Genomic DNA, 24,397 nt, shown 5'->3' with positions numbered 1-24,397 from the left:
GAGAAAGACAGAGCACGCACAGCAGAGTTACACACAGAACCCTTCTGAGAAGCAGAAATAGGAGGAAATCCTGTATCAACGAGGCAGAATCACAACTGCTGCTGGTTGAACCTCATGCTAACACAACACGTGGGGTCACGGAGCGAGAAGACAGCTTCACTTGGCATCCCACAGCTCCTCCCACCAGCACAGAACTCGAGAGGGTTTTACCTGGATCATGCACAGGTAATCAGAGAGGGACAGGCTCTGGTTCCGGTACCAACAAACATGGGTGATTGTGTTGGGCCGTTGGGCCTGACCCAGCAAATAGCGAGGAGGAAGCTCTGGAGAAACAGCAAGAGAGCAGAAAACTGAGCAGAGAAAAGGGGGAGAGAAAGAGAAAAACAGAACATTAGGATAAGAAAAGTGATACTGCGGAAGTGTCTGTTAAAGGAAAATGGATTGTGAAAAAAGTGATGGTGTTAGAACATGGAATGGAAGAAGGTGCTGGAAGAACTCACACGTTAACTCCCAGAGCCTGTGGTGGGTGGGTTTCATTATAAAGACACAGAAGAGCAATGATGTCTGCTTCCCAGGTATGCCATCATGGAAAGGAAGGCTTCTTCCCTCCAATAGAAACCACTCTGCTGGCTGAGGGGTCCAACTTCCAGACCCTGAGCCAACATAACACTGTAGGACCTCCTCACTGACTGGTGCACGATATTCTGAAAACCCAGAAGCTTCGGATCCCAACTCTAACACCTTCCATTCAAGTGCCCTAACTGCACGGCCAGGAAAGTACACGACTGACATCTGACTCCCTGCTTTTTTGCTAGTGAGGGACCTTCTTTTTTTCTTTATGGCACTTAGGGTATTTCCCACTTCTGACATCTTCCAAGCACGTCAGCCTCCAGGAAGGTTCCTACCCAACTAACCTGCACCTAAAGCATGCCCGAGGTACAGCTGCCAGCAGCACACTGAGCAGACACCTGCCTTAGAGGCTGCAGGAGCAGCACCAAAACGTGCCAGCAGCGCCGCACGGAGCCACACACCGAGTGCCGAGAGCCAGAAGACACACAGACATGCATGAAGATGAGCAGACATGCAGCGGTCTTTCAATCATCCGTGCTCTCCCACAGGCAGCAGAAATGCAAAGTGGAGCACGGAGAGGAGGATGAGCAGAGGCTGAGGCAGCCGAGATGGACAGAGCGAGAGGCCAGAGCTGCGCCCCGCCGTACCTCGACAGCCACACTGTGGTCAGCCATGGAGACGCTGGTGTTGCGGTACCAGCACACGTGCATGGTTGTGTTGGCACGGTGGTGGCTCTGCCTGTCCAAGGAGCTACGGGAAGAGTGTATGTCATCTTCGGACTCCTGTTCTAGAGAGACCTCATCAGAGGATCCTGGGGGAGGAGAATTCGGCAGCGGTTTAAGAAAACTGTGCAAGAGAAGCAGGCGTTCCTCTGAGAAAGGAACACCATCCTGGTGTTTGGTTTTTTTTCTCTCTTGCAATGGTCCGGATTTAAAGTACAACAACTTGAATGTTACAGCTGAGCTGCTCGTTTTGGCTTCCATACTCAGCTTTGCCTGGGACAGCTGACTCCATAGTGTGGGGAAAAAAAAAGTAACACAACAAAACAAGCAACAAACAAAACCCCCACACTTCATCTTCAGTTGATCCTTAGCAAGGAACAGAAAGTGCTCCAGGGAGGGACACTACGAATTTCAGCACATCCACAGCAATGCCAGAGACAAGCACAAGAGTGCTGGGCTATAAAATAATTTGCTGATCTCCGAGGACACCACTGAATTTATGGACAAGAAAACACACTGCTTGGTTAAATGGAGAAATGCCTATACAGGAGACAAATAAGGAGCTTATAAAATCAAGGATTCAGCAGCTGGAGCATCTCTGCTGCATTTAAAGCTACCAGGAGCATCCGCCTAGGAAGACAAGCATATTAACTTGAACTAAAACACGACAAGAGCACAAGAGCTCTCTATTAGCGTATGAATTATAAAATACTCCATTTGCATAATCAATTTTACAAGGGGAAACAGGAACAAGACTCAACACCTGACTATTTTCAAGAGCGTGGGGAACACCACTTACTGTTGGAGCGGTTGCATACGGAGTTGTCCAGAAGCATGTCAGATTTCTCAGTGGATTTCTTGGCCATTTCAATTGCCATGTTTAGGTCTTCCATCCACTTCCCCATCTCCAAGCGGGTGCTGCAAGACAAACTGTGTGAATGGTGACTGGCCCAGCCTGGAGCCTTCACCAATATCCAGAGCCTTAGAACAAGGACCATTTTAAAATGTGGACTTCACAAGAAACTAAATGAATAGACAGCCATGGGGCCTCATAGAATTCTCCTTCAGATCTACCAGACTCAGCAGTATAATTGGCTAGAGCATCACTGCTCACCAACAGCTGATGGACTGCTTCAAACATGAAATCGTGTTTCTACTCTAAAAACAGTATTAATGAAAGCCCTTTAGAAATGGGTGATATAACCACACTGGAAATGATATTTTGAGGAATAAAAGCCAGCATATCTTTTAAAGGGGATTTATCATTTACTTTTCACCTCAAGAAAATGAAACAGAGTTCAGGAAGATGAGGAATTCTTTGAACCCATGCAGTTTCCATTGCTGGTTACATGGCTCATACCATGAGTACAGGGTAAGAACTCCATAGCTCATACACATATATCTATATCTGTCAGTATGCAACAAAGTGAGGTCTTTCTCTGGACACTGCCACATGGCTGTGGAATTTCTTTTTCCCCTCCTGTTACATGCACAATTGTTTTGCAAAGTGCTGTATACAGTCACACACTCAGGTATCTGGGAGGTTGTGGGCAAAACCAGAATAATATGGAAGAATATCACTGAAATACAAACGTGTGCAGTGTTTGGACACCAAACACAAAGTGCTGAACTAAAAAGGCAGCACGGGCTTAGTCAAATGTTTTGCACTCCTTGTCAGGTTAATGAAAAACAAAATTCATACACTGGGGTACCAAAGGGAGTTACACCATGCTCAGGTGGATTTATTCAAGGTTAGTCAAAGCACTGCCTGATTAACAGCTGAATTAAAGCCTGTACGATTTGTGTTAGCACACATATTCCATTGTGACCATGTAGAGAAAAGCAAGTTACAGAGATAATCACTGAAAAGTCTGGTTATAAAGCACCTCTAAGTGTTCAACTCATCCTCCTTGCTTGCATTTTTGACCACATATTCAAAACAAAGCAGCCTAAATTACATTTTGGTACCAAGGCAGTTTGACACATTCACCCCCTGATGCAGAGAGCACCCCGAGTGCTGCAAATGGAATCCTGCCATTCCTGAGCATTCCCACACTTGGGAAGTGGTGTGGGCTGACAAACTACTCCTTCTTGAAACAAAGAGCTGATAAAGGAATTGTGAAGTGTCACGCATTTGTTTTGAAGTTGTGCTTTCCAGAGGACACGTGGAACAGCCCTGGTGACTCTGCCACAACTCTTTGAAGGTCTGAAATCCACACAGGGGAAAATAAATGTTACCTTGCTGCCACTACTATGGTCTTCTGTGCTGAATAGATTGTAAAGCAGTGTGGGACAGCCCATTCATTCTCACTCTCCTCCACCTGTAGGAAAAAAATAACAAGCTTTTTCTCATCACTGCTTAGTGACTGATAAACACCAAAAACCACTTGAGCCTCAGTATCATTACAACACAGTAGCAGTAATTGCAAAACAGCTACTTTTTTTCTAAATGAGTATCACCTACTTCAAGACTATTTTGGCTCTACACTTAAAGTGTATGGTGTCTTTCTGCTGATGTATCTCTAGCTGCACAGCACAACATGTAGCAGGGAGAGAAAAACAGGATTCTGAACAGGATTTAGCCTATTACTTACCGGTGGGTCAAGCACTATCAGCTGCAAATCAAACACAAAAACAACAGTCCTGTTAGAATATGGGGGTTGGGACACAGAAGACTGATTTTATGGCAAGGCATTTGCATTGCAAAAAGAAAAAAAAATGCCCAGACAAATCCATATTCCAGATCAAACTCTCACTGCACCATGAAAATGAAGGGTCAAACGTGCTCCAGCTGTTTTGCTAATGAGATGGAAGGATTAAGCTTATTGCCTGCAGATGAGTCTTTGTTTAGCACATAGGCTGGGGCACGTGAAGCCCCGTCCATGCTTAGTAGGGCACAGCTTCTCCCATGAGCCTGGAGCTGCTTCAGTCCTTCCAGCCCTGAAGGAACGCCCCAACCTGCTTGAGAGCACCACAGTGCATAAGGAAATGTCTTTGCAGCTTGAAACCACTTACCAGCATGCCATGCAGAGGAAGATGTCCATGAATTTTGAACTGATTTGTCCCTGTGACCCCTTTGCTCGTGTACAGTAACATATCTGAGAACTGAAAAACAGAGGAAGAATGCAATTGGTTCTGAGGACAGCAGACAGGCAGCACCAAGTATTTTTTTACATTTTTCAGATCTGCTGTTTAAATGCTATAAACACATGGAAAAACAGTTTTCCATCACTCTGGTGTGCTCTTCCTTGCAACATTTATGAACAACATTTACTTATTCATTAAAACGATTATTTACAAGAGAGGAAAGTAAGTTTATAATTCTGATGAAACTCTCTGCCACCAAGGAAACAGTCCCAACAGACAGCATGATCACAGTCACTTTCTCCATTAAAATCAACCACCACCACTTCAGAATGAGTTTTCAGTTACAACTGCTGGTTTCCAGCATAAGCACACAAAAACACTTTCACGACCACTTTATCTTGAAGGCTCTGAACACTGTAGGAAAGCAGAAGCAGCACCCACCAGAAAGAACATCCGCTGCTGTAAACCTTTTTTAGTGAGCTTGTACAAGCAGCCTTCCCGGATAAATTCCTGCCAAGGAAAAGAAACAGTGATGCAAAGCTTCGACTTTCCCAACCACACGGAATTCTAATGAATTTGTTCTCATCTCAGAGCATACAGATGTTGATTGGTGCCCAGCAATGATCCCCAACAGATTTGATAAATGCTAAACACCACCTTTCCTTCTGTTTTGTCACACGAATCAGATCCTTGCTGCAGCCAGCATTTAAATCAGTGAAGCAAGAGAAGGAAAAGGAGCAGAGTTCCTGTTGGATTTCATCAGTTCCCCTGTTACACTTACATCCCACTGCAGTGACTGCCATCACATCCCAAAAGCATAAGCGATGCTCCTCTACTTATGCTCAGTACATCTAACAAAAACAAACAAACAGAAAACCAAGCAGGAACTAAAGAAACTCTTACAGAAACAGTCACTAAGAGCACTTTTGTCCAGCGATGCACCTCTCACCATTGCTGTGTCCACAAAGAGGTCACATCAGACACACACAAGCTGGTAGTGGGCTTCTGTTGAGTACAACATCCTGCTTCCCACTCAAACACAGAGCCCTGCACCCTGGTGGAACCAGTTCCTGCCCCACTGAAAACATGAATCTGTGGCTGGAGTTGAAGCAGAAGCATTTGCAATCTGCTTCCCTACTACACCACCAGAGCTAAACATGACCTGATGTGAAGACAATTATTAACCAAAGCCTTTGCACTCATCCCACAAATGCAACGAAGGCAACACGTTGCAATGCAACACCTCGGTCATAAAAGCAACAAAGGCTTTAAAAGCTCAGCAGTGTAACTTACCCGACCAGGTGCTGTGAGGTTGTCTATACCAATCAAGTCGTGCTGCAGCTCTGTCAGCTTCTGGAAGTTCTCCAAGCGGATAAGGCTGTGCTGTAGCTGGGAGGTCATCTCCGTGACTTCCTTCAGGGCATCTGTGTGGGAAATGGTGCCAATGGGATCAGAATGAGGAGACAAACCCAGGCTGTCCCTGGAAAACTGAATCTGAAACTGACAGCTAGATTCATTCTTAAGAAATACTTTACACAGAGTGAAGCAAAACAGCCTTCACAGTACACAGTAACTTCACAAGTAACTTCACAGCATCTCCAACGCCTCTAGAGATTATGGTGGCACATCTAAAAAGTAGTGACCACATAGCCAAAAGTCAACTGCAAAGTAAGGAACAACTGTTTTCTATCCAGTGCAGAGAACTTCAGTGCCCTGCACCAGAGCAAGACAGCAGACTGGTAAAACCTGGTACCAAAAACTGTAAAGAAAAACAAAAAATATTTCAACACCTCTTGAACTAAGCTGCCTCCTGACACTTTTCTGCTTTTCTACATGATATGCTGTGATTCCTTTCCTGGATATTTAAATCAGAGAACACATTTGGCAGTTTTGCTTTCAGCAATCTAAACCAAAGATTCTGTGCAATTCTCACAGTTGCGTGGGAGAACAAGAGAGGTCTCGAGAGGAGAAAAGAAGAATGTACACTGAATGTGCAGCTGCAAAGCTTGCTGCCCCCCGCAGGGTACCTGCCAAGCAATTTAGCACCCTGCCCAGCACGTGTGTACAGCTGGGTGCTCACTCACTCCGACAATCTGCGAAGTCCCGGTGCTCCGCTGTGTAGTGCTTGCAAAGCCTCCCCAGGATCAGCTTGTAGTGCATCAGCCTCTGGATTGGTTTGAGCAGAAAAGTGTTGAGTGGCAGATAGCAAACTTTCTGCAGCTCAAACTCCTTATAAACCATTTCCAGTTTCTTCAGGCGTTTGGTTGCTTTCTCCAGTTCTGTCAGGACCTCGTCATGCTTCTGCAAGTAACTTGTAAACTCCTGTTGAATGGCACAGAAAAGAGCCTGCTATAGATTTTGCAACAATAAGAATTTGGCCACCACAGCACAAGCGTACCTGCCCCATGAAGTCCTCAGCCCCAAACAAAAGGGCCCTCATTTCAGAATGTACTCTGCAGTTAAGAATGTTTGGATTTGGAAATTAATCAACCTCATGAATCAGTGTCTCCACAGGGGAGAGTTCAAGTTGTGCACAGACTGGAACACAGGGAAGCTACTTAAGTATTTCTAGAGTAAATAACACACAGCCTTTCCTTAAGGTAATCACAGGCAGAAAGCATGCAATCCTCCTACTGAGCCCTGCTGTAAATATTCTGTTTTATTGTGAACTTGTTTAACAGCAGTAATTGTTTGAGAGTCGCTTCAAGTTAAAATCCTGGGGATTTAGTTAATGAGGAATGGTTGTAAACTGAGACAGGGGAGGTTTAGGTTGGATATTAGGAGGAAGTTTTTCACACAGAGGGTGGTGAGGCACTGGAACAGGTTGCCCAAGGAGCTGTGGATGCCCCATCACTGGAGGCATTCAAGGCCAGGCTGGATGTGGCTCTGGGCAGCCTGGGCTGCTGGTTGATGACCCTGCACATAGCAGGGGGTTGGAACTGGATGAGCATTGTGGGTCTTTTCAACCCAGGCCATTCTATGAGTCTATGATTCCTGAATGTTGAACTACCATCTTTGGCAACAGGAAGAGAGGAACCACCAGCCCCAGCACTTTGTTATCCAAATCCTTCAGCTACCTTCAGAGTGCGCATGTTCCTGAGCATGACATCTCCAATGCGTTGATAATCTCCTTTCACGTGAGCATTTGTCCTTCCTTCCCTGAAATACACATAAAAGGATGAAATAAGAATGCACAGTATGTGAGAAAGGAAGATGTTTCTGTTTCTTCCCTCCAAGCCCTCCTGTCCTGAAGGAAGCAGAACCAACATTAATCCCACCTCCATCCATTTCAGCTGCCGTTGCCTCGATGGAAGCTGCACAGAACAACAAAACCAAAAGCCATACTTACGAAAGCAAACTGAGAAGGGAATAGAAAAGAATTTGCCTAAAAGTCTATTACAGAGTTCAACCTTTCATACTTTCTGAGTAAATGCCATTATTACAATCCTGTCCAAATGTATGAACTTATTTTTGCTCATGCTTCACTGACTACTTTTTCCATTTCCCTTGCTTCAGATTCAGGTTGCTTTGATCTTACACAATGGCCTGGATTGTTCTCTCCAGTGAAAAAAGCTTTCCAAGTGAGTTGGAACACTCAGGTACATAAAGCAGCTCAATTCACCAATGCAAAAAGAGAACAAAAATCATCTAATGTTTCAACATCACCAGGAGGAAGGAAAAGCATCTCCTTTTGAAAGGTAGTGAATATCTTCATACGTTACATCCCAGGCCAGGTAAAAATAATATAAAGGTTAAAAAAAAAAGAAAAGAAAAACATGCCCTTTAAAATAAATAGTGCTGCAAGAATCTAATTTTAATTACAAAAAAGCATTTCCCAGATTTTCACCTGGAGATTTATTAACTGGAAGGTATTGAAAAAATGCACACATTATCTTTCTGACCTTCTCTTTTCCAAGACCAGAGAAACAACATCAAGTTATATTACAAAAACATTGGCCTGGGCATCCAGTTCAGAAGAATACAGGAGAGTGTGCATAAGGCATTGCTTGAAAGATGCATTTAGTCATTAATTAAATTCTCATTTATTAGAATACTTTTCCTCGACTCTCCTTATATTTGAATCGATTCCTGCTTATGAGTATTATTTTAATGTGAGGACACAGGAAAATTTGCCCAGCCCCTGCACTGCAGTGCTTACCAGAGTGAAAGCCTCTGCTCAATCTCCTTCAGAAAGCCTCGGTGGAACTCATAAATTGGGTCTATGTTAGAGAAGAGTAACGTCATCAGGCCCTCTGGCATTGCATTTTCCTTGATAACAGCACTGCGAAACCACTGCAGGAACAATCACAAATTACATCATTACTTTTCCTGTTTAAGAAATCTATCAGCAGCATAGACGTCTCTGCTTTTGTAGGGATGGGGAGGAGAAAGCACAAGCATGGAGACAGAATGGAATGGAAGGAGAAGGTCTGGGAAGTCTGTATGAGAATCTCCATATGACAGTGCTCACTGAGTTACTGCAAGATACCTCAACTGCTGCTGTATGGCACAACGAGCACAAACTTCCCTTTGATGAAATTAAAACAATAATTCATAGAAACACAGCAGCCATTATGTTCAAGCCTGCAGTAAGTAAACAAACAGCTCTGACAGACTTGGAAATCAGAGTCATCCCAATAAGGACCCATCTGTCTACACTGGGCTTCTTCCTCTCCTTAGAATGAGGGGAGAGGAAAAAAAAAAAGAAAAAGGACTAAACCTTTCAAAACTCTACAGCTCCTTAATTCTCTTTGAAATTGGCATCTATCCTCATCATCTGAAGACACAAAGATGAAGGATCTCTGAAATGGTGACAGCTAGCTCATAAGCACTGCTGACAGCAATGGTAACCTCTGAGGCTGAATGCACAGCCAAGGAATCCTTAAGGAAACCCGTGTGTAGAATTTTCAGAAAAAAATTACCTGAGATGTGGATATTTGAGCTAACGATACCAGTATGGAGAGGATACCAGCCCTGCCATGTGAGGGCCATAAAGCAAGGAAGGCACAGCTACGCAGCTCAGGGTTTGGCTTTGTCAGAAGACTTCTTCTGTTACTTGGAAGAAATTCCAAGTCCTTCCAAAGTAATGATTACAGAGCTCAAGGAAAAGAAAAGGATTAAAGAAAGGGAAGAACCCTTACCACTGTAATGACTTCCAGGTCCTTTAAATACGTCCGTTCTGTAGCAAGAATCTCCTTGGCAATGAAATACGCTTTGTCGGTTGGATAGCGCTGAAAGGACACAAAATGATCAGCAGGTATTACAATACAGGTGTTCTATTACAAAGCACAAGCTCAAATCTTACATACATTCTTCCTTGCTACAGGAAAACAATGTCTGGTTATAAACAGGATAGATCCAACAGAGCTCCAACGCTTATAAGGGTACCACACAAAAATCCCTGCGTGAACAACTTGAAAGAATAACAACATTTACTTGGAAAAAGTTCTCACAGTTTAGCAAATTGAATTTTGCAGTGTTAAAAAATGCTGTATTCCATCTTCTTCAGAGCTGTCTTCTCCCTGACATCGGGGGAAAGTCTCAAAAGAGAAGGACTGAATGGACGTCAAAGCAGAGTGGAAGGACACTGTGAAAACAGATGTTCTGTCATTGCACTGAATCAAAATGAGAGTTAGAAAGAAAATACACATTATTATAAATTGTTTAAGTATTTTGTTTGTTTGTTTTATACCATTCTTAATTGAATTCCTTTGTGCTGAGCCCTGGTAACAGCTGCTAGGGAGAACCTGTTATTTTCAGTGGTGCAGGACAGGCATTCATCAAGCCTTTCCCAGCAGACTTCCCTGTGGATTACATAGAGACAGATATTTTTCTAAGGCCTGGCAGGCTACTCTGCATGCATGAAGATCTACAGTAATAAGAGTGAAATGTATCACTAATATAAAGAAAGGAAGCAGCCTCGTACAGTGCACACCACACACTCATTTGTTCTCCTGATTCACATCAGGAGGGCAAAAAGCAGTTGTGTTTCTTTTGACAGAAGGTTTCCCTTAGTGTTAGTGACCAGTCACAGGAGAAATGAGCTTTGGAAGCACTGAAAGGAGAGCAGCATCTTTGCTTTTGCTGAGATTTCTGTATATTCGCTGTGAACTTGGAGCAGCTGAGAGTCAGGACATTCAAACAGCCCATTCAAAACAGCATCAATCTGTCCTGGGAGCAAACACAGCTCAGACAGAACAGAAAGAACAACTGAGATGCAACTAGTGAGTGAGCTGGCACCTGCTGGCACCAAGGAGTACCCAAAGGCATGCAAGGAGAAGACAACAACAGCACAGCCCTTTGGCCTTCTTGCTTGAAGATCCTGACAGAGATAAGGCAACCAGAACATTAATAGGAGAGAGCAGAAAAAAGCAGAAGAGTACACAGAACAGCTTCATCTAGAAGGTTGCAGCACAGCCATTGACTCCATAAGGAACAGAGTTCAGATGATAAAACCTTCCTTGTGCTGCAATGGAAGGCTCTGGGTTCTTCCTAAGGTACCAAGGAGACAACAAACCTGGCTGATCACACATACTCTGCAAGCAAGACAAGCTCTGAGCTCCTTAGAATACATTTTTGTGATGTGACAGCACTTCACACAGGCAGCACAAACCAGTAAGCTGACACAGGTTAACCATGAGAGCAGGCAGCAAAGACAGTGCCAGGTTTAACCTCGGCATGTGCCATAATTTTTCATTACTGAATCAGCCAAAAGTAATCAGTTTCTAGAACCGAAGCCACCCATCCTACCAGCCTTTCAATGCACCCCCCTGGTAGGAATCATTTTGAATGTTGAACTTGTTTTCAAGCATCCTTTCAAGTAGTTTCAGCATAAGGATGAGCATTTTCTACATTCTAATGTAACAAAGTTCCAGTCCAGAAGGTGCCAAGCAAACCATTGCTGCTTTGTATCAAATACACCAGCAGAATACCCCCAGAACAGCTCCTGTGGGAAGCAGCAGCTCTTGTTTCCATCCCAAGGTATAAAGGAGAGGTGGTGAGAAGAGCTCCCTGCTGCTCTGGGGCTCTCTGCAGCAAGTTCATTTTCTGCAGTGAGTTCATTAAGTACATTCTCTGCAGCGCCATGGTCTCACCTTACGTTTCATTTCATCCTCCTCTTCTATCCTGGCACCACCAGCATCACTGAGGACAGGGCTCAGGAGAGGAGATGAACCCTGGCCAGCTGCATTCAGGTTCACAGGGAATGCTGGGTTCAAACCCAGGGGACTCTTCAGCACGAGGGAGGAGAGCTGAGAATGGTCCACTGGGAGGCCTGGAGGGGAAGAGAACCAGAAGATGGAGTGGAAACAAAGAGGAAAAAATGCTTTCAATATACTGTATCTAAGACAACCACCCACTGTTACTGTAAATCATAATTACTATCTCACATCAAAAAACAAAGCAACATGCATCCAAACACTGAAGTGTGTTTCTCACAGTGAACAGTTTTCTTTGCACACCAACTGTTGTGTGACGGTGCAGTACGGACAGACACCCTCAGAACAGCATCTAAGGGCACAGATAAATTGTTTACAGTCTAGGCAAAAGTGCCCAAATCCCACTGGATATTGTCGAGTAACAGAGCTCACAATACAGGTCTATATTGTAAGCAGCAAGAACTTATCTCTTAGTTTATCCTTTTCTGAAATAAGGGTTACTTCTCACCACAAGGGAAAGTCAGAGCAAACCACTGCACTACTTTCAGCTCCAAAGAAAAGAATCCAGAAGACAAAGCTAGCTGAAATACATGCAGAATTCAGGGAATCTCCAGAATTATACTGATGGGAAAGGAAGTTCTATACAAACAGGGACTGTGCAATAGATGTCTTGCTGGCCCTTTGCTTCGCACACCAGCAGAACCAGCAGGAAAGCACCCCTGCAGAACGTAAGACCAAGGTTTCATTGTACAGTAAAGCCTTTCTAAAGGAGGAGCAGTGTAAACTGCTTGCTCCGGACTACTTATTTTTTTTTAATCTGTTTGTGGACTCTTTAAAGACTTCCAAATACAGAAGGCACCACTGCAGCGCATTTAAAGCCCATCAGCAGCTCTCCCTCCTTCTGCAGAGCCCTGAGATGCAGCATGCAGACACCCCACGGGTCCTGCAGTGAGCACTGCTGTTCAAAAGCCACTTTGTATGACCAAGTTAAGAGACACTCTGATTATTCACACTATGACCTTCTTAAAACAAGCATTTTTCCTTCTGATCTTCCCTACGGTAAACAGCCACACTAACAGCACTCCCCAGCACTATTTGCTTTGCATTCCGAGCAGAAAGTGAAGGACTAGGACACCTGAACAAAGGCAAGCACAAAACCGACAGCAAAGCCAATCCATGCCCAGGCCAGCACCCAGCTCTGGGCTCAGCCCACAGCCAAAGTGCTCTGCACCTCCCCAGGCACCACTGAGCTCACAGAACTCCTCCTGAAACAACAAATCCATGCCTTTTGGGGAGCCCCAAACCTGCCTACAGCTGACATCTCTTAGGGTCCCTTCCCTATCATCGTTCCCACCCCAGATTGAACACAGCACCACACCTCTGCCTGTGAGCTCTGCGTTAAGCCGCGTCGCCCTTTTCCCATTGTCAGGCTACTTAAAAACCCATCTAAAAAAAGTCTTTTATTATTAAAAAAGAAAAAAAAAAACCCAAGCAGCCTGTGTGTGTGCACCCTGCGTGCTTTCGCACAGCCCGGGGAGCTGCGGGTCTCTCCATTGGCAAGGCAGGAGGCGGGCTGTGCCGGGGAGCAGCAGCAGCGCAGCGCGCAGTTGCGGCAGGACAGTGAGGAGGAAGCGAAGTGCGTAATTTCACATTGACAAATGCAGGAAGCTAAACAGTGCTGCGCTCGGTCACCTGGAAGAGATTCAGCTGATGGAGGCTGCAGTTAACTGTTCACACTCTAGGCACGCCAAAGCACGCGCAGCGCCTCTGCCTGCCTGCGCGATCCTTCGCTCCTGCTACTTAGAGCAGCAGGGCTGGAAAACAACCATCTGATATTTGTTTCACCTCCGCGGGGATGATCAGAAGGCTGCTTTTGCACAGCAGGGATGGTGAAACGACAGCTCCACAGCCAGCAAGGCAGCAGCACGGCAGGGGCGAGGAGCTGCTTTAAATTCTTCCCTGCGGCGGCCACGCGTCCCCGAGTCCAAGTGCTGCTCAGGGCTGACCATGGGAGCTTTGCCTGTTGCATTGCTCTGGGTTTCACGTTCCCCTCTGGTAGCAGCCAGCCAGGAAACCCATGTGAACACTTGCTATGTGACACAGGAGCCCAGTCCCTGAGCAAAGCCTGAAAAAGAGGCATGCTTGCCCCATGGAGAAGCCTCGAGCACAGGGGCAGAGGGTGGTGTGTAGGTAAAAGTCCATATCTGTAGGCAAATAAAAACAGGGCTGCATGTTAAAAAAAAAAAAACAATAAAAAACAGCATGGGTACAGCTGGAAAGAAAAAAAAAAAATCACATACAACAGTAAAGCATTCCAAAACACTGCGGTTTTGATGAAGGCAGCCATGCACATCTGCCAGCCTCACCTTTCCCAGGCACCGTGTAACATTATCCTTTGCTCAGTTATTGCCTATGCCTTCTTTCATCCACCTGCAGAAGTGGAAGCCTCCATCTAACACGCAAGTCTATCACTTACAACCTTTATCCACTCTAGTTTTAGCAACCTTCAGTGCGTACAGAGGCGAAGATTCAAACTCAACTTCGAAAAAGAAGAGAAGTTGAGAGTATCACACAAAAGCAGCCATGGAAAGCTCATTACTGGATTATTTTAAGGCTGTTAAAAAAAAAAAAAAAAAAGCACAAAGCGAAGCAATCTTGAAGCCAGCTGCTGTAACCATGACCTTACCTTGTATTTTCTTCAAGAGTGCATGAATTGCATCCCTCTCACTGACATTATTAAAGATAATATGCATCTGGGTTACTTCTTATGTTTGTTCTAGCTGTGGGGTTTATTTATATTTTAATTACACCTATTTAAGTTAGCAAAATAGCATCTATATCCAAAATCCATTTATAATAACCTGCAATTTTCTACGTGGGAGAAGCTACACACTTCTCATTCCCCTCGCTCACAGAATTACTGCAGGGCTCCTCTCTAACCTGTCACACTTCTCAAAGGGAAATTTTGGCAAATAAAGCTGTATTTCAATGCGAAGTTGGACAAAAATAAAGCACAAACACTGATTCTTACACTTGAATGCTTAAAACACTTCAAAGACAGACAACAAGGAGAGTATCCCACTAAAGCAGACCATGATGGGATGTGCTAACAGCTATGCAAGGCTCTAATGTTAGCAGTAGGATTCCTTATCAGAAGGGCTGCCCCACCACGTCCCTATGGGGTGACCCCCTTCAAAGGGAGCCCAGGGCAAATGGCTGCTCTCCTCCTCCCACTTCTATCCCAAACAAAACGTCTAGAGAAGACAGCAATCTGAAAAACACACATCATTATTTGGTTGTGCTCTACTTTCAACCAAGGTATGTAAGAGGGAAACTGCCTTGGGAAATCTGGTCATGAAACTGTAATGAAACTCTAAGGTGCCTTGGCTAGGAGAACAAACATTTATTCTATTTCAAACACAAGGGTAATGAAAAATAAAGCTAAAAAGCCCATGATGTCATTTATATCAAAGTTTTCCTTATTTTATTGCATAAACAATTAGAATTATGAATTAGTACAAATCTGTAGGTTCATAACCAGCAATCTCAACAGACACAAAAGGTATTAAAAAGTCCCAACATGTAATTCAATAAAACATTTATGGTATAAAAGATAAAAGTTTGAGAGATCAATCAAGAAATTCCAGCCTTCTTTGTTTCCTTAATGCAATCCTTTCCTGAAAAAGAGTAGCACCTATTTCACTGGGGAGTCACTCTAATCAAGGCACGTGCATCTCTGCACATATTGAGAAGTAGGCATTTCTGGTTTCTTCCCAAGCTGCTGAACTGTCACAAATCACACCCTCGTGCTGCCAACCTGCACGTGCAAGCAGCAGGAGGATATTGAGATTTGGAAAATACGTAGCAGCACCTTCCCATAAAGCAGGTTCAAGGAACCGTGCTCCAAAGCTACAGCACGCTCTGTGGACTAAGCCTGCAACAGCCCACCTGCAGAGAACAAAGTGGATCTTATGATACATCTTTGGAAGTGTGAAGTCTCCCCATGTTCATACAGGATGTGTATATGTATGCCCACACACATACACACAGCATTCGTGACAGGTTCATTGTAGGATCTACTAAAAACTACAGGTAATGACAGCTAACGAACTACAGTGATGTATAGTCATTCACTCAGTCGATACCTGGTAAGTATGGCTTTGGATTTTTTGCAAAATGACAATAATGGGAATGACTTACCAACAGGTTTGCACCAAATTGCACAGAGAAATGACATTTATTGGCACCTCCGTAAACTCTTACCCTCATTAAGATTTGCAGCTAAACAGAAACTACCGCCACCACAGAAAGAAACCACCAACCAATAAAAGGAAAACCACCCTCACAGAAAACCACCTATGACCACAATACAAACATTCACAGGAAAAAGGAGATCAGAAGTTGCTATTATCCAGCAACGCAGAAACTCACTGGCAATTAAAGTTGAGAGCAAATCAATATGTTGCCCCACTCCATTCTAAGATAAAATACAATAATTCCTGGGAAATATACAGCATGTAATACTCGTATAATGAGTGCATATGTTAAACTTAAAAGAACAGGCACAAGCAATAATACAGGCTGGTAAGGCTTAAAAAGTTTAACTGGGTTGCTGATTGGTCAAAGAATATCCTGTGACCAGAGTTCTGTGCAAATTAATAGCTCCACTAACTACAGACACGAAGATGCAAGTGTTCTCCTGCAGTGCATGACAATAATAACTGCACTGAAGTGTAAACGGTTGTAAATAGGCACAGATGGCAATACAGGTGCAGAGTACCTTACCCACTGAAGACATTCATTCCTTTATGTCTTCTGGTCACACTGCAAGGCGTGTGTTGAGTACCACCAAAGAGCTGTAGCTGTCAGCCTAACTCATTTGGGAACACCACTGTATGGACATACCTTCTGCAGCTGCGTGTATCTGGTAAAATGGGATTGGATTTGTACAGGCAGCCTGGAACAGAAGAAACCTGAAAGCCCCAGTGGTTCTTGCTGCTGAAAAAACCACAGTAATAAAAGCTGCACGTTGACAAGAAACCCATGTCCCTCAGACAGCAATACACCCATCCTAGCCTCCCACAGATGGGGGCAGAAAGCAAACAAGAAGGAACATATCTCCAAAAGTGACCAACGTGGGGAGAGAAGATGCACATTCACCCACCACAAACAAGTGAAGCTTTGCAGCCAGGCTTTCGCCTGTCCCTACCACAGCTCATCCAACTCCTCCTCCTCAAGGTGAGCCAGCGTTGTAAAAAGCCAGTGGAACAAACTGCAAGGACTAACAGCAACAGCTTGACAGTCGAAGAACATATTCAGGACATAATGCACTGAAGTTCACCCACTCTCTCAACACTACTCAGACAAAGCACAGAAAAAAGCCCTTCTCTCACCCTCTCCTGCTGTATCAGGAGACTGCTGGAGGAGAAGAGGATGCCTGGCATAACTCCAGTGCACCAGAGTGACTGCTAACTGATGCAGAGCACTCAGAGACAGGCTGCTTTTGACTTGGTCTCCATTGCAAAGGAAATCCGAACTCATCCCCCTAGAGGAAATCAAGGAGAAGCTTTTCTCAAGACTTTCCTGCTATAGTAAAAAATTCTACTTGCAAATTAAATGTTCTCCTCTTTTGTGCCTATATAGAAAATCACAAATAAAGCAAAACAGCCAATCACAGAACTATAGCTTCAGAAACCACATGGCTTCAAAGATCAGAAAAGGGCAGGAAAAAAAAATCCACAACAGCCATATGCTATCAGTTACCAACAGCAAGGACATAACCAGCAAGTACTGAAAGCACGGACAGCAACTCCTACAGAAACAGCATTCCAGCAGTCTACCAGCTAGTAGCAGGTTCTGGAGCTCCTTTGAAGGATTCTGATTGTATCTAAGGAGCAAGTACCCTTGCTCCACTCTTTCACATTCCACATCAGGAAATGAGAAAGCAGCAGACTGCTTGCAAGTACCCCACAGCGTGCAATCCTAGCAAAGGATACTGGTTTTTAGGTGCTCACCAGTGTGTGAGCATCCCCAGTTCAGATATAAAGCAGAGCCAGAAGATGGGAAAGGTCAGCATTCTTGGTGATAACTAAAACCTTATTCTGACCAGTTCTGTTCCTGGGTCAAGGCACTCCTTCCCACACTCCATACCCCAGCCCATCCTCTCCTGTGGTTCCACACACCCTGCTCTAAGCCAAAGGACTCAGATCTCTAGCTCCTTTAGGAAATAAAACGGGCATCACATTAAGGCTCTTACTGCTACTTAAAAAAATACATATCCCTGAGATTTAAAATAGCCAACTGCCAACAGAAGATCTGCATAGTTGCAAAGTATAAGGAGAAGCAATGGATAAGGAGAAACACTAAAGACACCTTTTAGAACCAAGTGCTCTGCAAGAAAATGTTCTTAGCAAGCCTTCTCTCATGGCTACTCAGTACATTTTTTGAAAACACACCAACAAGCTTTTCACTTCTGAAGATCTTAAGAGCTTTTAAAATGCTAGGAAACGTAGTGGGATTTATTCCCATATTGAGCAATTGTAACATATTTAGAGAGAATGCTTGTGGTTTAGGCACAAAACAAAGCAGAGGCAGACGTGGTTATATGCAAATAGTCCCATCTTGATTTTTTTTTTTACTTAAAGATGAAAGGAAATTCAAGGCCACTTTTTAAATCTTACACTGATATTTGTCCCTGACTCTACTACCTGTAGGATAGATAGAGTCTTTTTTCTGATTTCTTTTTCAAGTTGCATAATGTCATCGTGGGAAGGAAACCAGACAAACAGCCTGAAACACACATAAAGGTACCACTTGTGACACAGCTGAAGACCTCTTCCAAATGCCTATTTACAAATGTCACATCCATGAGATTATCTCCACAGGTATGAATCAAGTCAAACAAAGAGCCAGAATACACATTCAGTAGAAAAACAAAACTAAACTTGTATTTAAAAAAAAAAAAAAAAGACCAATTACACAACTGTACATTCCTCTAAGTCCAAGCTAGTACTGTGTTCTAAATGTGCTTTGTTTTCCTATGCCACTGGCTAAGGCAACCAGATTCTAATGAAACAACAGCAATTCCATTCAAACACAACTCCCACAATACTTGCAAGTGCCATGGGAAATAATCCTGCCTTGGTAAATACTGAACTAAAAGGAACAGATGATAAAAAGATGTTTTACTTCCTCACGTTTTACTACGGAGAGGAATTCCCCTGAACTTTCAGTTAACAGAATTTTGTGAAACAATGGTATTTTTTTAATGCTTGACTAAGGAATGAAGGTCTTTTAACAATATATCGAGACCAAAGCTAAGAAAATCAGTATGAATGATACTGAGTATAAAATGAGCTTATCACTGTGAGCTGCTTAGTTTGAGGCACTGTTTGTACTCGTACCGTACTATCTCCTTCTCCTTTAATAAGAAAGGCCACATTGTAAAGAAAAATTAAAGCTTTCACCAGATTTACCTCCACCTGTCTTCCTTAAATCAAGTAGATTCTCATGAGCTGATTTCTAAGTACTTCAACGTAGCACAAGAAAGAAAAGCTGAGACAAAAATGCAATGCAAACTAAGTGCTTTCGTAAGTCTATGTATGCACCTCTGAAACACTGCAAAGCAGAAGGGTGCTTGTTTGTTGCTGGACTCCTGAAGGCACTTTATGGTCATAAAATATGATTGTCTTCACAAGAAGCTTTCCTGGCTCCCATATTTGCTTGATCACGTTGCATAGTTTTGTATCTTAAAAATCATCTTTCACAGCTGACTTGAAGATTGTCTCTTTTTTTTTTTTGATTGTGGGGATAGAAAAAACACAAAACATCAAGAACTCTCACCTGCAAAAATGACTTGTAAACAGGGACAGCATATTGTATCACTCTTAAAGACATGTTCATAGCCAAAAAAATCCTTCCATATACTGTAATTTGCAAAGTGATGGTTCTTAACTTCTCTGAAATCTGTGGTGTTTTACAAACACTGCAGCCTGTTATGACACATTCTGGATGCAGTGTGTTGTACAAAATGCAGAATTGAAGTTAGTGTGCTTTAAGGGAACTGAAGAGAGACAGGAAGAAGAACGATCAGCTGTGGTACGTGATTTAAAAGTCAGCCAATGGATTAGAGTTTTCTTGTTTAACTCATCTTTCTGACTTCTAAGTCTGAACAGCTGAGAGAAATCCACCATAAAAATCAAGAATCAGTGATTGACATGAGTCTTCTCTGTCCAGTCTTCTTGAGTGAGATTTTTTAAATTATTCTGAAAGTCAAAAGTAAAGTTCTCACCGGTTGCTTGAGTAAAAGGATTACTAAAGAAAAGGTTTACATCCAGCGGCGCAGCGGTTTCAGAGTCCCAGGAGTCTGTATCTGTACTGCTGGAATCTTCCGTGGTGGTAGGAGGGTAGCTCAGCTGCTCCAGCTGGTCAATGATGTCAGTGAACTGAAAGGCTGAACTGGACTCAGAGCGCACTGAGTAGGCTGGGAAGTTCACCATGGAGCTCGCCTCTGAGTGGTTGGCAGAGCTGTACGTGTGCAGGGAGGACGTACCATTGAGAGGCAGATTGTTGAGGGAGCTGCTCTCAGATCGGTTGTTGATGAGTGAACTTGTTTCAGAAGGGCTCAGGAGGCTCTGAATTCGACTTGCTTGTGCCTTAACCTCAAACAGCTCCGAGGTGTTGGATGGTCTCTCGTTGCCATTGAAGTCACTCGCTTCTTCAAATTCAAACTCGTCTTCCATATTCATATCTACTGCTTCTGTTGAGTACCTGTCAGGGCTTGACTGAGGAGAGACTGCATTTTGCTGAAGGGCATCCTTCGTTAAGCCTGGAGACTCTGATGCATGCTTAGAAAAATCAGAGCCCTTTAAATCTAAACCACTGTACACGTAAGAAAATGCCTCAGAGCCCCCTGCAAAAAAGGATATTTCTGCAGGGTCATCATCAATAAACTCTTCTGACACCTGTAACTGTGAATTTGTCAGTGTGAACAGAGGGGCAGCCCTACTGCAGTGCTGATGCTCTTTTTCAGCAACAAAAACACCTGTGGTAAAGTCATCCTCATCATTGTCATTTTTACAAAGAGCAGCCCTATTCTCCTTGTTACTTTTCTCTACATCTAAATCTAAACCACAACCACTCTCAACAACAGGACAAGCAGGGTTACAGTTTCCTGCAACACTACCAAACCCAACACCTTGGAATGACTGGAAGATGGGAGATCCGGGCTGCTGCACCAGTTTCCTCCCCGTTTCTTCTGCGGGCATTGGGGTGTTTTTGTCTGGAATCCTTGTGTACGGTGCTCGGGGGTCCAAGGAGGAAGGGCTGCTTTCTGCAAAGATGGGCAGGACGGTAGGAGCAGCTGAGGAATGAACGGAGTGGAAGGGGACAGTCGCTGAGGCTGGAGACCCCGGGGTCCTCAAGCCCTCGGGGAATGCAACGCTCTGAGGGAAAGAAAGTAAAAACACAAAGGGTAACAGGATGACCTCTCCCACAACAAGCAGTTAGATGTAAGCAAGCACAGTTTGGTCCTCTGAAATAGTAACACACTAGGAACTATCACATCTTCTCAGTCAAACTGAACTCTGAACAGGAAATTACCTGCCGTAGACTCTGTTAGCTACAATTATCAAAGTTGTTACCCCTTGCAAAAAAAAAAAAAAAACCAACACAAATTATGCATCAGGAACAAAGATCAGACTGTGAAGCTGAGTCCAGACAAACAGTTCATTCTACCATATTCCTAAGGTGTCATCTTGGGAAGCTGGCTGTCAGCTTCACTGAGCAGACCACCTGGAGTCTCACAGAACTAACCTGTTTTGGCACATCTGTGTTCGAAGCGTGAGTGGACACTCTGACTTTGCTGTGCCTCCTGCAGAAGAGAGAGCATCTTGTGAGTATCCGAGACAAGAGCCAGCCTTCTCCCTTCCCTGTTTAGCTATTTTCATTCTAAGAGACAAGAAAAAGTCTCAAGATGCATTTTATTATCATCTTTCAACAACTAATTCAATTGTTTAGGTTGGATCACCAGGTTCATCCATTAACCTAACACAAGTTATGCTGTCATACAGAAAAGGTGCTCAGCTGTACCCCAAGGCACTAAAAATATTCACGGATAGCAGATTACAGAAAGCTTTCTGAAATTCCTGTGAAAATCTTGTAAACTTCCAGATGTGTGACTAAGAAGAGTTTCTCACATGTACATAGGTTTCACACAAGTTCAAGTGACACCATTTAATAATTAAAATGCACATTCTTAATACGTTTCAAAACAAATATTTAAGGTCAGAGTTTCAGGCCTGCAGATCTTGAATTCAATCATGCTGCATCAGAGGCTAATTGTGTCATTTTAGGCAGAGTATTTTCCATGCTTCATTTCCTGTCTGTACAGTACTATATAGAAAGACAAAATGCTAAGTGTATTAATAAACAAATGTTATTTAAAATTACATTGCTGTGCATCACATCCTACGTCACATGTCAGCAAACATCAGTGGCATTCAGGATTTAGTTTGTATGCAGACCATGACTTCTACACAAGAGGAAGGACCTAACTACTGCCCATAGATGCAAGCTGTTATGATGTCCTGAAATTAAAAGCATGATTGAAATTATGTTCACAAACTGGGAACTAAGTCAACACTCTTGGATTTTAACTTGAACTTGCCTCAGTTTTCCTTAATATCCTTTTATCAAGTCACTGTAGCTTCTAATGCTGCAAAGTAGTGACAACAAAACAACGAGGACCACACATGTGCAGCTCAACACTGCCACAAAAGGAGACTGCTATCCCTGTGGCACTGCTCCCAATCTTATTTTTGGACTGTGGAGACTCTAGCAGTTACCATATTGTAAAACAACATGCAAGCCTCTGTCACTGCCCAGTTAGCAAGCTGAACCATCTCACCTTGTGATTACATAAGTACTAGGACAAAGGAGATGGGTATGCAACAGGCATATGTCACTAGGTTGTGAAAGTAAAATCTAGTAATGCATTAGAATAAACCAGCTTCAAGAAGAATGGATGAGAACAGGGCTCTTGGTTATCACTACCCCTTGTACAAAACAAGGATCACAGTGACATACATAAGTGTCCCACTAACTTTGATGCACCTCCAAAATACACTGAACTTCTGGATGGCCAAGCTGCATGCTGCCCACTGATATCAAAATGCAATACTGAAACTTTCATGAGCTTCTTTACATCATCATGAAACCACATTAAAAAAAAAATAATTAGTTCAGCTACTTTAAATGTGAAGTAGACCTTAATAACCAAAAAGACAGCCAATGAAAATGCCTCCAAGAGTCTTTTAAAAACAGTTCTAATTTAGGAAGTAAAAATGCTGTGAAAACCTCAACCAAATTTCATCTGACAAAATCCTTTGTATTTACCTTTCATATGGAGTTTTCTTCATCCCACTGTCTTTAATATAATCCACTAGCTGCTTCTGTGTTCGTCCACTGTGAATCCACAAAAGTATAAAAGTTACCAAAAGCAGCAGGTGAGAATTACAAATGGAGTTACTTGAGAATGTTTTTCCCTTTTGAGTTCATTTCCTTAGATATAAGCAATTCAGCTTTCATAAGTGTATGATGCTCCTCCATACCTGTATCTGAACGATGACCCCCTGGAGAAGAAGACTGCTTTAGCCTTTGGCTTTGGCTGATCAAAGAGCCTAAAAAAGGTATGGTATTCAACACAGATTTTCCAGAAGTTTTTACATTCATCCCTACTTCCCAAAAGAAACTCCAGTGTATCTTGGTATGGGCCCTGGGAACAAAACACAAGAGCTAAGTAGAACATAAGATGGCAATGGAAGAGAAAAGGAAAGGACAGATCTCAGCAAAAAGGCTCAAAAGGCAGTGAGATGCTGAGTCACTTCTCACATACATGAAAGCTATGAATATGATTTTGCATGCAGTTTAAATCATTCTATTACTTTAAAACTGTTTCTTACCTAGAAAATGTAAAAATGCTTAAAATATACTTGACTAAAACTGCACAAACATGCTGGATATATTCCACATTAACACAAAATGAGCATTATTAAAATTTAGAAATAAAAATATTTAAGTGAAATAGTAGTGATTTTAAAAGATATTTTTTTCTTAAACGTTCTGATGCTTTTTCCACTTCCTGTGATTTAGAACAGGCTGGAAAATGGTGAGGGTCTCATTTTGAGACACACCACTACATGTGCTGTCAGTGTGTCCCATTTCAGATTTCTGAGATACACACCCTGTATTATGTCCAACTTTGCTTTTCCATTCTAATATAGCTTTATGCTGAACACAATCCAGTCATTCAGTGTGGAAACAACAAGGAGAGTGACAATAAATTTGATATTTGCAGTCAAAAATGTGTGTTGTAAATCAGCCAAGCATGAAAAATACCTTCTGCTATAAGGACATATTAGAAAGATAAGGCTGTAGTTTTAAGAACTGTACGATTATTCTTACTAAGCTCCTACAATGTAATCTCAGCCATTTAATGTCTCCTGAAATGCATCAGATTACTTCATGATGGAATCAGGGGACTCTGTACCACAGTTTTCATTTAAGCAGCACATATTCAACAAGCTCCTGGATAAACCTGCCATATAAAGCAACCACCTTCTGTGTTAGCAGTGTACTGCAATGTTCTCTTAAGGAGCTACAGCCAAAAGCACTCCATACTGTGCCTTCATATGAACAACAAAGATTTACTATTTCAATGTTTAAGTTATCTTGGCTCATCTTGGACTACAGTGGATCAGAGAGCTGAGGTGACTCTTAATATCCATTTATTTCTAAGAGAAATAGGAAATGCAACCTTTTCATAGTAAAAAAAAAAAAAAAGTTAGTCTGAAACACCAGATC

At 43.0% G+C, this 24,397-nt stretch overlaps 1 protein-coding gene across 13 annotated transcripts in view; it reads right to left on the bottom strand.

Annotated features, from left to right (window-relative positions):
• The window catches only part of FARP2 (FERM, ARH/RhoGEF and pleckstrin domain protein 2), a 59,626-nt gene that overhangs the window by 4,472 nt on the left and 30,757 nt on the right, over window positions 1–24,397 (bottom strand). For 8 of the 13 annotated variants that reach the window (XM_090147119.1, XM_090147123.1, XM_090147116.1 and 5 more), the window contains exons 10-25: window positions 23,146–23,309; window positions 22,931–22,999; window positions 21,350–21,407; window positions 20,733–20,979; window positions 11,474–11,652; window positions 9,521–9,610; window positions 8,539–8,672; window positions 7,457–7,538; window positions 6,464–6,701; window positions 5,673–5,803; window positions 4,821–4,889; window positions 4,308–4,397; window positions 3,887–3,907; window positions 3,531–3,613; window positions 2,092–2,210; window positions 1,218–1,381 (exon numbers count right to left, since the gene is read on the bottom strand). In XM_090147119.1, coding sequence (XP_090003245.1) covers window positions 1,218–1,381; window positions 2,092–2,210; window positions 3,531–3,613; window positions 3,887–3,907; window positions 4,308–4,397; window positions 4,821–4,889; window positions 5,673–5,803; window positions 6,464–6,701; window positions 7,457–7,538; window positions 8,539–8,672; window positions 9,521–9,610; window positions 11,474–11,652; window positions 20,733–20,979; window positions 21,350–21,407; window positions 22,931–22,999; window positions 23,146–23,309 — 1,938 coding nt within the window. Of the gene's footprint in view, window positions 1–210; window positions 351–1,217; window positions 1,382–2,091; window positions 2,211–3,530; window positions 3,614–3,886; window positions 3,908–4,307; window positions 4,398–4,820; window positions 4,890–5,672; window positions 5,804–6,463; window positions 6,702–7,456; window positions 7,539–8,538; window positions 8,673–9,520; window positions 9,611–11,473; window positions 11,653–20,732; window positions 20,980–21,349; window positions 21,408–22,930; window positions 23,000–23,145; window positions 23,310–24,397 lie in introns of all 13 variants that reach the window. The other 5 variants (XM_031596469.2, XM_031596470.2, XR_016469553.1 and 2 more) reach the window with 4 other exon arrangements.

This window comes from Phasianus colchicus, chromosome 10 (assembly GCF_987193195.1).
Source record: "Phasianus colchicus chromosome 10, bPhaCol1.hap1.1, whole genome shotgun sequence".
Lineage (NCBI taxonomy): Eukaryota > Metazoa > Chordata > Aves > Galliformes > Phasianidae > Phasianus > Phasianus colchicus.
This window is presented reverse-complemented; position numbering and strand designations above follow the sequence as displayed.